At 55.3% G+C, this 10098-nt stretch overlaps 1 protein-coding gene across 1 annotated transcript; it reads right to left on the minus strand.

Moving 5' to 3' along the window:
• Positions 1-644: 644 nt before the first annotated feature.
• On the minus strand, positions 645-3330 carry LCN15 (lipocalin 15). Its single transcript, XM_008062875.1, has 6 exons — positions 3235-3330; positions 2710-2849; positions 2569-2639; positions 2228-2338; positions 1269-1370; positions 645-679 (listed from the first exon to the last, which is right to left on the minus strand). The coding sequence occupies exons 1-6, from the start codon at positions 3328-3330 to the stop codon at positions 645-647; spliced, it is 555 nt and encodes a 184-aa protein (XP_008061066.1).
• Between the last annotated feature and the right edge of the window lie 6768 nt (positions 3331-10098).

A 10098-nucleotide genomic window follows, 5' to 3' on the forward strand; every position in this document is an offset into this window, starting at 1 on the left:
TGATTTTTGATTTATTGTAGAGATGAGGTCTCGCCAAGTTGCCCAGGCAGGTCTTGAACCCGCGGCAATCCACTCACCTTAGCCTCCCAAAGCGTGGGATTACAGGCTGAGCCACCGAGCCCAGCTGAGAGAGATTATTAGTAAGGATCTCAAGATGAGAGTATCCTGGATTTGGGGTGGATCTAACTCAAGTGACTGGTGTCCTTTTAAGAAGAGGAAGGTTTGGACACAGACACATAGAAGGAGGGTGGCCACGTGACAGTGGGGGCAGAGACTGGGGTGATGCAAGTCAAGGACTGCAGCACCACCAGAAGCCAGAGGGAGCCCTGGGGTGGATCCTTTTTAGAACTTCCAGATAGACTTAACCCCAAAGACCTCCAGAACTGTGAGAGAATGCATTTCTGTTTTTTAAAGCCATGATGTTATGGCGGCCCTAGGAAATCGGGGGAGGCTTCCCTGGAGGGGTGATACCTAAGCTGAGGCCTGAACCATGCGAGTCAGGAAGCAGAAAAGTGGGGTGGGGGTGGGGAGCTACATCAGAGGGAGGGGAGAGGCTGCCAGGGCAGCCCATGCGGACTCTGGAGAACCCAAGGGAGGAATCCCCTGCCCCCACCTGCAAAGGGTTGGGGTGGAACTCTGAAGTGTCAGGGTGCCTCTTTGCCTTTGCGGGTACACGAATCTGTAAAAATAAAAAAAGACGTCTGTGAGATGCTGACCAGACCAGGACTGCCTTCCCTTCCTGCAACCCTCAGATACCCAGGGCCACTAGGCCGTCCCACCCCTCACCGCAGAGGGGGGCCGAAAGACCCTCCCTTCCAGCTTTGCCCAAAGCCTCTCATAGACTGTGTTGGGGGAAGGAAGAGGATGCGGGGCTGGAAAGCCTGGAGGGGCTGCCAGCCCACCCCGAAAAAGAAGATCACCTGCTGCCTGCACACTCTGGGCCTAGGGAGGGGAGGGCAGGTTTAAGGGGTGAGCGTGAAGCAAGGCTTAAAGGGTAGGTGAGCAGGGCTTTCGCTGGAGGGGAGGTTCACGGGTGGGACTTGGTGGTGCTGGGGTTTGGTGGGTGGGGCTTGGGAAGTCTGAGTTTGGCAGATTGGTGGGTGGGGCTTGGCAGGATTGGTGGGAGGAGCTTGGAAAGGGAGGGGCTTTGGCTGGAAAGGAGCTTGGTGGGCAGGGCTTGGCAGGGTTGGTAGGCGGGGCCTGGTAGGCTGGGCAGGCAGGGTTTAGCAGGGGCGGGGCTTGGCAAGGGCGGGGCTTAGCCAGTGTACCTGTTTTGGGTAGCGTGACCACCATGTCGTTGGGAAGTCCCACAGTCGGGTAGAAGTCCTTGAAGGCTTTCACAGCCTGGGGACTGACGTCCTGGGTCCGGCCTGGAGCAGAGCAGGGGTCACTGTGAGCCCAGTATTTCACAGGGACTGTGGCATGGGCAAGAGGGGAATGGAGGCGGGTGCCCCAACCTCCTGTCCCCTGAGTGCTGACAATAAGTCCTCCACCTGGGCTGCGCAGAGTGTGCACTGTACGAAATCTCTGCCTGTCTGAAGGAGCAGCGGGTGCCTTCCCAACCCACACGGAGTGTCCTGGAGGTTGGAGTGGCCTGGCTGTCCTGGGTCCCGGAAGGCCCGTGCCCGGCCTCCAGCCCTCATCTCAACCACTCCACCTTGAGGAACCCCCAGAAGTTAAGAAAGAACCTCAGCTTCAGTTCAGAAGCACAGGCTGAGTAAGGAAGGCTGAGTCACCTCTCTCAGAGGCCAGAGAGGGCCTGTGTTGTGGGCGCAGTGTTTGGTCCTTAGGGACTCTTCCAGCCAGCCCCCTTCCACGGTCAAAGCACTGCGAGGTCCAACCCCATCCCCACCTGGTCTTTGTCAGGTCCAGACTTGGAAGTGTGTGACGAGGTCTGGGATGGGGAGCTCCCGAAGGGGTGGGACCATAAGAAGAGCATGGGCGAAGGTGGGTGGGACCTAAGCATTGGGCCTGAAAGGTGGATGGTGGGTGGGGTCAAGAGGGGTAGAGAGAAGGGACAGGGCCCAGTAGGAAGACGGCCGTGACCCAGTCGGTGGCGGGGCCAGTGGGTATGGTGGGCAGGGCTGTGGATGGTAGGCGTGGCCATGGCTCATGGGCTTGACCAGTTTGGTGTGCGGGGGAATGAGGGGCCGAGTGGATGGTGGACATGAACAGCGTGGCCCCGTGGGTGGTGGGCGTGGCCCGTGGGTGGTAGGGGGGCACTCACTGTAGAGCTGCACCATGGTGCTCAGGGCCCCCTCTAGCTCCTTGTAGATATAGACCACGGCAAAGGAGCTGTAGTCAGTCTCCACAACACGCACGTCCAGGTAGCCCAAGGCTGCGAATGAGGCCAACGTCCATGGAGAAGTGGACAGAGCCTGTGCACTGATCCCCACCCACGCCTGCCCTCTCCTGCTGCCGGGGTGTGAACCAAGCGAGGAAGGGAGGGAAGGGGGGAAGGGCTGGAGGCGGTGATGGGCAGCTGGGGCCCTGGTGGAAAGTCAGCCCCGTGTCACCCCTGGAGAAGCGGTGTCCAGCGCCCCTGAAGGCAGGTGGGGCAGGACCTACTTGGGACTCTGAAGTGGCCCTCGGAGCCCACCTTCAGGTACTCGGCATCCACCTGGTAACAGCCCTCCGTCCTGGGGGTACACAACTGGCATTATTCACTGCCCAGCCTCCCTCAGTAACCCCTCAACACAGGCAGCTCACCCAGGGAACTCCATGTGAACGCTGAGGTCGCCCTCTGCAGTGGCTGTGATAGTCCTGGTGGACATCCGCAGGTGGTCCTTCTTGCCCAGGAAGACCTTACAGTCAGACGCCATGGAGACCACATACCAGAGGCCTGAGAACTGCCGGGCAGCTCAGTGACCAGGGCAGCCGGCAGGACCCTGCTTGGCCCAGGAACCCAGGGGGACATTCCAGAGGACAGGGCCCTGTCTGAAGCCCACAGCGAGGGGTCTGAGTGTCAGTCTTTGGGTGGAGGCTAGGGTGGACAAGAACTCACCTCGGCAGGTGCCACTGTGAGCCTCAGTTCCCCAGCTGTGAAATGGGCCCAGCAGTGACCTCACACACAGAGCTGTTTCAGGGTATAATGCAAAGTGGATCTACCACACGTGCCAGGCCCAGGGCAGGCACTCCAGAAAAGGCACTGTTACTATTACCACCATTGTTGTTGTTTCTGGCAAGGGCTGGGCCCCCATCCCTGCCCAAGGCACAGCACAGACACCCGCGTACCTTGTTGGCATCAAAGTCGGGCTGTACCAGGACCTCGGCCTGTGCCACAGACACCCAGAGCAGGGCCAGGATGGGGCTCAGCAGGAACCACTGCATTCCTTCCCCTGCCTGGATCCCCCTTGCCGTGCTGAGTCCCCAGCCCCAGGGGCTGGCTTTATAGTCCAGCCCATTACTAGGTGCACCTGATCCTGGGCGGAAGGTGCTCAGCTCAGAAAACTTCAGCCTCTTGTCCATTGTTTGAAACAATCACTTGAGTGTCCCCCAACTCTGCTGCCATTTCCTGGAGGGCTCCAGACAGCCAGTCTCGCCCTGATGCAGGGCTGAGGATTTGTCCCCAAAGCCTGCCAGGAACGTCACCTCAGTTGGGAGGTGGGTTCCAGCTGGACCAGCGCCCAGATCTCATTCTTGCTGGCTGGACTCATACCTCAAATCCCTCTGTCCACCCTCCTGCCTGGCTGGGATTTGGCCAGGGTCCTTAAGAACTGCTGAGAAGCAGCCAGGCTGGAGTTCACAGCCCCACCCAGGATCTGTCACCCTTTCCCCATTCCCAACATGCAGATGTGGTTGCACTGGCCAGGCTTCTGGACCTCATCCAGGGCCGTGCCTGTGCCTGCACAGCTTGAGAGAGGCCTGGGCACCCCTTACTCATACCCACCCCTCCTTCCCCACTCCTCGCCCCAACCAGCCGAGAACTAGTCACCTGGGCCAGGATGGGCTGGGCTGGCACTTGGGGAGAACTATGACACCGGAAACCATCTTATCGCTGGTTGCATAAGAGAAAGAGTGGGGATGGCGCCAGGGAGGCACCCGGATGGGTGCAGCCTAGAGCCCAGGAAGGCCCCTCAGATGACCTCTCTCTGTACACACAGAACACCCAAGGATACTGAGCAAGGAATGGCACATGGCCTTGGGTGGGGCACAATACCAGATCCTCTATGGGGCTGGGGTCCTGCTGGGGAGACCAACACCACTGGTCCCAAAAGTGGAGGAAGAGACAGAGAAGGACTTTCAGCCCCCAGCAGGGAGGGAGGGGAGGGACGGTGTCTGCCTGTGCTCCTGCTGGGTTTCAGGAGATACCGGCTCTCAGTGGCATCCCTGCCAAGTTCACCCAGACTCACTGGATGGGGTGCAGTAAAAGCCTTCCTAGGAAAATATTTACAAAACACACATCTGATAGAGGACTTAAGTCCTCTATCTATGAACTCTATATAATCTATGAAGAACTCTCAAGACTCAATAATTTAAAAAAAAAAGTGACCAGGCATGGTAGCTTAACCCTGTAGTCCTAGCACTTTGGGAGGCCAAGGTGGAAGGATCACTTGAACTCAGGAGTTCAAGACCAGTCTGAGCAACATAGCAAGACCCTCATCTCTACAAAAAAAAAAAAAAAAAATTAGCTGGGCTTGGTGGTGTGTGTCTGTAGTCCCAATGACTCCTTAGACTGACACAAGAGGATTACTTGAGCCCAGGAGTTGAAGACTGTGCGAGCCATTACACATGCTCTCAAGACTGCTTGGGGCTGTGCCCCAGGCCTGTTCACTCACATTTGGCCAAAATATACCATCTTAAAATATTTTATGGAGTCTGGTATCTTTCATCAACAAATATATGAGAAATCTTCCCCTGAATTTAGAGTCAGGGAGGCCCAAATATGCACGAAGCCCAAAGGCTGCGAGTTGCTCCCCATAAGGAGGAAAGACGACGGAGGCAAGCTCTGGAACCTGAGAGGTCCCGTTCAGGACCAGGTCACAGGTCCTGTAGGCTCTGCTGTGTCCAGAGCTGGGGAAAGGGGAAGGCTGGACAAAAGCCACAACCGACAACCACCGACTCCAAGGAGAGTGGGGCTTCGGAAACTAGGTCTCAGAGGACATGGGGACAGACTGGCCTGAGGCCCTCTCTGCATGCACGGCTGAGTCAGGATCCTGCCACTGAGGGATGTCGCGTGACTTCCCACCCAGGGGTGACGGTGCATCCATCCCTGGTGTCCCTGGCCTATGCCAGAAGCCTTCAGTGAAGGACAGTCATCTCCTCACCAGCCTCTCAGTCTCTCAACTCTGCTTTGGGGCCCCAAAATCCACCCTCCATTCAGCGACCCAAGTGACTTATAAAGCACAAATGTTATGCCTCACAGCTAAAGTCTTTCTGAGTCACAAAGCCCAAACCCTGCCCCACCCCAAGCCTTACATTACCCCCCACCCCTGCAGTGCCTCTGCCTGCCCCGTCTGTCTCCCACCTGGTGTCCCCTCACCCTCAGGCCTATGACTAAAAGCTGCCTCCTCCAAGCAGGCTTCCCAAGCTGTCGTCCCCCTCCCCGCCCCTGCAATGTTTCCCGGCCAGAGCTGAGTGCAGTCCCCAGTTGTCTCTCCTGTGTGTGCTCCACACCAGCTCAGGGTGACTGCATTGGCGTTTACACTGCGTTTTCCTGCCCCTAACCCGGAGCCACCCTGTGCAAGGCCTCAGTGATCCTTGTGGGGCCTGCAGCACGTGATGGCATGTTCGGGCCGGCTGGGCTGGTGTCAACAACATGAGCCTGCCTGGTCCATGGGCGCAGCGGGTGTCTCGGTCACAGCCTCGTACCCCCACCTTCACCCTGAGGCCTGGCAAGTGGGCGTGGGCAGGACCTCCATTTCTCCCTGCCGGCTGCGGCTCCCTGAAGCGGCAGTGGCGCAAGACGCGCGCGGGGCAAGCCGGCAGGGACGCGCACAGGAGGGGCCCCTCGGCCTGCGAGGACTGCGGGCAGGTGCAGTTCCCTCAATGGCCAAAGGAGCGGCAGCAGAGAGGCGCGTCCGGGGTGAGTTGGCGGGCCTTGGCGGAGGGTGCTCAGCTCAGAAAACTGGCAGGTGGGCGTAGGTGGGTGCAAATGGGACGTGGGTTGGGGGCGTAGGTGGGCTAATCGCTGTCCCCAGCCAGCTTCGCGGTAGGCCACGCTCTGCACGGTTGGCAGCGAAGAGATCAGTGAGTTCAGCAGAAGAACCAAAGAGCGCTGTTCCTGCTGTGCCATGGGTGGGGGGGTGCTTGGGAAAAATGCCCAGGAGAGAAGCCAGCTTGCAGCTTGTGTTGCCATCTATGGGAAACGTCAGGAACAGGCATGGGGACAGGAAGTAGAAGGCAAGGGCCTGGGGCTTTTTTTTGACGGGGGTTGGGGAGCGTGGGGGGTGGGGGTGGGGGTGGGGTTGGTTTAAATCGGAGTCTCACTTTGTCGCTCAGGCTAGAGTGCAGTGGCATCACCATGGCCACCGCCATCTCTACCCCCTGGGCTCAGGTGATCCTCCTGCTTCAGCCTTCCAAGTAGCTGGAACCACACCACCACACCTGGCTAATTTTTTCATTTATTGTAGAGACAAGTTCTCACCAAGTTGCCCGGACTGGTCCCAAACCCTTGGGCTCAGGCATTCCTCTCACCTCCGCCTCCCAAAGCGCTGGAATTACAGGCCTAAGCTCAGGATCAAGGTTGTAGGGAGCCGTGATTGTGCCACTTTACTCCAGCCTGAGCGACAAAGCGAGACCAGGACTCAAAACAACAACAACGATGATTAATAATAATAATAATAATTCCTTGTATTAACCTGCCCTGATGGGGCTCAGACGGCTAGGACATGAACACAGGAGGAAGCAGCGTCAGGTGGAAAGGCTGAGGCTGAGGCTGCTCTTCTGGGCCCTGACGAGAGCAAGAACATCCCTGCAGCACCCACGGGTGTTAGGAGGCAGAGGGGAGGGGCCACACGTGCAGGCCTCAGGGGCTGAGGACAGTGAGGGGGAAGCGGGGGACGGGGCAGAGGTCAAAATCATGAGTGGCTTTTGAGGCTTTCTGACCAAGAAGCTCAGAAGGCCTGTGTCCTTGCCTTGTGCCTAAGAGAGGACATGTCCTTGCTCCCACCCAAGGCCACCCCTCCAGCCTCCTGGAGAAAATCCCCCGGCTTCTCTCTCACATTCTGCATTCTTCCCCCACTCCTGGTTCACTTGTGAGAGTTCTCTGCCCCAGTCACCCCTCTGAGAGCCTCTGGAAAGCGATGCCCTCACCCAGCCCCGTGCATCCCCCACCCTTGTTGCGCTGTCTCTCCCAGATCTGTTTACCCACCTGCAACCAGCCCAGCTTACAGGGCAGGGGCTCTGCCTCCTCCCTGGATCCCCAACGCTCAGCACAGTACTAGCACCGAGAAGAACTTCATAGTGTTTTGGGGATTACTTTGCTAAATAATAATTCTATACATCAACACTCTGTGGTCGCTTTCGAGAAGTTTAATTCCCTGGCTGTAATCCCTTTCCAACAAAGAATACTGGCAATCACCGCCTCTGGGAGTGCAGAAATGTGTCAGACGACGGAGGCCCGGCTGCAGGGAGGAGGGCATGCTCCCTCTGCGGCGTCCCGGTCCCATATCTTCTACGGTCTCCCCGTAATACAGTGCATGGATCACCTGGGTGAGTCAGAGTCTCAGCCTCCAGAGGGAATGGCCGGAGTGGTGTGGGGCAAAAGAGATCTTAACGCTGAACCCCACGGTTAGACATTCCTACTGGCCCTGGTCGCCACATAGGACCACAAAGGCTTCCTGTTTGGGGTCTGCACCTCTACCACTTGGCACTGAAATATCATTTACACTCTCACTACTTTTAGATCTGATGCCAGATCTTGCTATTTAATGCATTTTTAAACAAAAGTATTCTGTTACAAACTTGTTTTCTAATATTTTCATGGCAATATTTTCATTATATTGGTGTCTGCTATAATTCTGTGTTATTTTATGTGTTTAAAAACATTCTGAGACGTGGTTACAGGCTTCATCATACTGCCAAAAAGAAATCGCATCCAAAGAGGGCAAGAGCCCCCAGCAGGAAGTCACTGGGGCAGCTCTTTCCAGATACCACTCTCATCACTCCCAGCCAGTGAGTGGCCAGATCACAGCCAGCTGGCCACGCCTTAGATCAGGCTTCTTCTGGTCCTGCATTTTCATTCTTGCAGAAGAGACTTTCTTCTGAGAAAGGAGGGAGGTCCTTGTGCAAATGCTCAAACTTCCCTCAAAGTGATCTTTTCAGGAAATGGGCTAGAGGATAGGCTCTGCCTTAGAAAAAGTTTCCCTCTACTCCAGCCAGTTCTAGACATGTGAGAGTGTAGGCCTGTTGTTGCCAGATTCCTAGATTTGGCAAGCCAAATTTTTCTGTAAAGTTCCTCTCTGACTGTATACCTAGCTGTGTACATCAACACTGAACACTGCACAATATACTTGCGACCTAAAATCACCTCAGGGATTATGTGTGGCCTGTATCCCAGCTTAAGGAGACCTGCGCTCTACCCCTCACATGGCCTGAATTTCCCTCGAGGAAAGTAGAATCCACAACTGACTTCTGAGATGTGATGTCAGTGGTTGGCAGCGATGGCTCTCCCATGGTGGACTGTTCAGGCCATATCCCAGTTTCTTGACATCCTGAGGTGTTGGAAGGCAAGCACCTGTTACAGGGTCTGAGCTGGGCCAGAGGGTGCATATTAAGCACTGGGTTGATGAGGATAAGAGGGGCTGCAGGGCAAGGTGGAAACTGCAGATGTGGAATATGGACCCTCCTGCCCTTCCACCCCACAATATAGAATTATTTACCAAAGTAATTCCCAAAACACTATTAAGCTTATTCTTGGCGCTAGTACTATGCTGAAAGCTGGGGATCCAAGGAGGAGGCAGAGCCCCTGCCCTGTAAGCTAGACTGGTTGCAGGTGGGTGACAGGAATGTTCTCTGAACCAGCCACCTGGGGCACATCTTTTTTAGCCTATACATCTGACATCACTGGTGCTGCCAAATCTTATGTGTGCCTCCACCAAAGTGGGCAGCAGAGGGTGACAGCTTTCCAGTTCTAAGTGATCTAGTCCTCTATATTTGCTCTTCATATCCTTGGGACCAAGAACAGAGCTTGGCACATAATAGGCACTCAAGAACTCTTCCCTGTAGAGTGTTGAACTTGGACCTGGTAAGGGAAGAGTGTGAAGATTCTATGCATGAGAAGTCTTGGTCAGTTCAAGATGGAGACTTTGGCTTTTGGCCAATGTGGACATGAGTGCAAGTCAAGTTCACTTTGTCACAACAGTTCTACAAAGGAGGGTATCCTATTTATACATGGAAAAATTGAGGCTGGTGAAAATGACACTCACACAGAGCCACTCATGGATACTCCTAGAGTTCCTTTCTGCAGACTTCAGGGAAGTGGGTAGACAGCAGAGAAGCAAATTTCCAGACTGTTTCACAGTGTGAACTCAGGAGGACACGCCACTGACTGTCAGGCCCCGGGCTTGGCCTAGAGATATTTTCCCCATTTTACAGATGAGGAGACTTTAGGTCGGAGCGGTTAACTGACTTTGCAAGGTTACACAACTTGGGAAGGTGGACTGCAAATGTATTTTTGACTCTAAAAAACTGGGCCCTTATTTTCCTTCTGTGTGTAGAAAAAGTATCTGGAGTGAAGAATGTACCCTGACTAGAAGACAGTGTCCCGCTGGGCACGGTGGCTCACGCCTATAATCCTAGCACTTTGGGAGATTGAGGTGAGAGGCTTGCCTTAGCCCACGGGTTCAAGAACAGCCTGGGCAATTTGGCGAGACCTTATCTCTGCAATAAATAAAAAAATTAGCTGGGTGTGGTGGTGCGTGTCTGTAGTTTCAGCTACTTGGAAGGCTGAGGCGGAAGGATTGCCTGATCCCAGCAGGTTGAGGTTGCATTGACCGTGAGTGTACCACTGCACTCCAGCCTGGGAGAAAGAATGAGACTCTAACTAAAAAAAAAAAAAAAGGATGAAGAAAGCAATGTCCCCATTGGAGTAGATGTCTCACAGACATCCCTGTTTGGTCCTGGTCCCTGCTCCATTCCTCTTCTAGTCTATATTTT

Source organism: Carlito syrichta, unplaced genomic scaffold, assembly GCF_000164805.1.
Source record: "Carlito syrichta isolate Samal-C Ts95f unplaced genomic scaffold, Tarsius_syrichta-2.0.1 Scaffold305874, whole genome shotgun sequence".
In the NCBI taxonomy this organism is placed as follows: Eukaryota; Metazoa; Chordata; class Mammalia; order Primates; family Tarsiidae; genus Carlito; species Carlito syrichta.

What these genes read in the sequence shown, in the direction of transcription:
- LCN15 (XM_008062875.1), bottom strand. Translation starts at nt 3,330, where the DNA reads ATGCAGTGGTTCCTGCTGAGCCCCATCCTGGCCCTGCTCTGGGTGTCT. An exon ending in GTTCACATGGAGTTCCCTGG is followed by an intron (nt 2,640 to 2,709) that starts GTGAGCTGCCTG and finishes GTGTACCCCCAG; the next exon opens with GACGGAGGGCTGTTACCAGG. An exon ending in GGTCACGCTACCCAAAACAG is followed by an intron (nt 680 to 1,268) that starts GTACACTGGCTA and finishes TTATTTTTACAG; the next exon opens with ATTCGTGTACCCGCAAAGGC.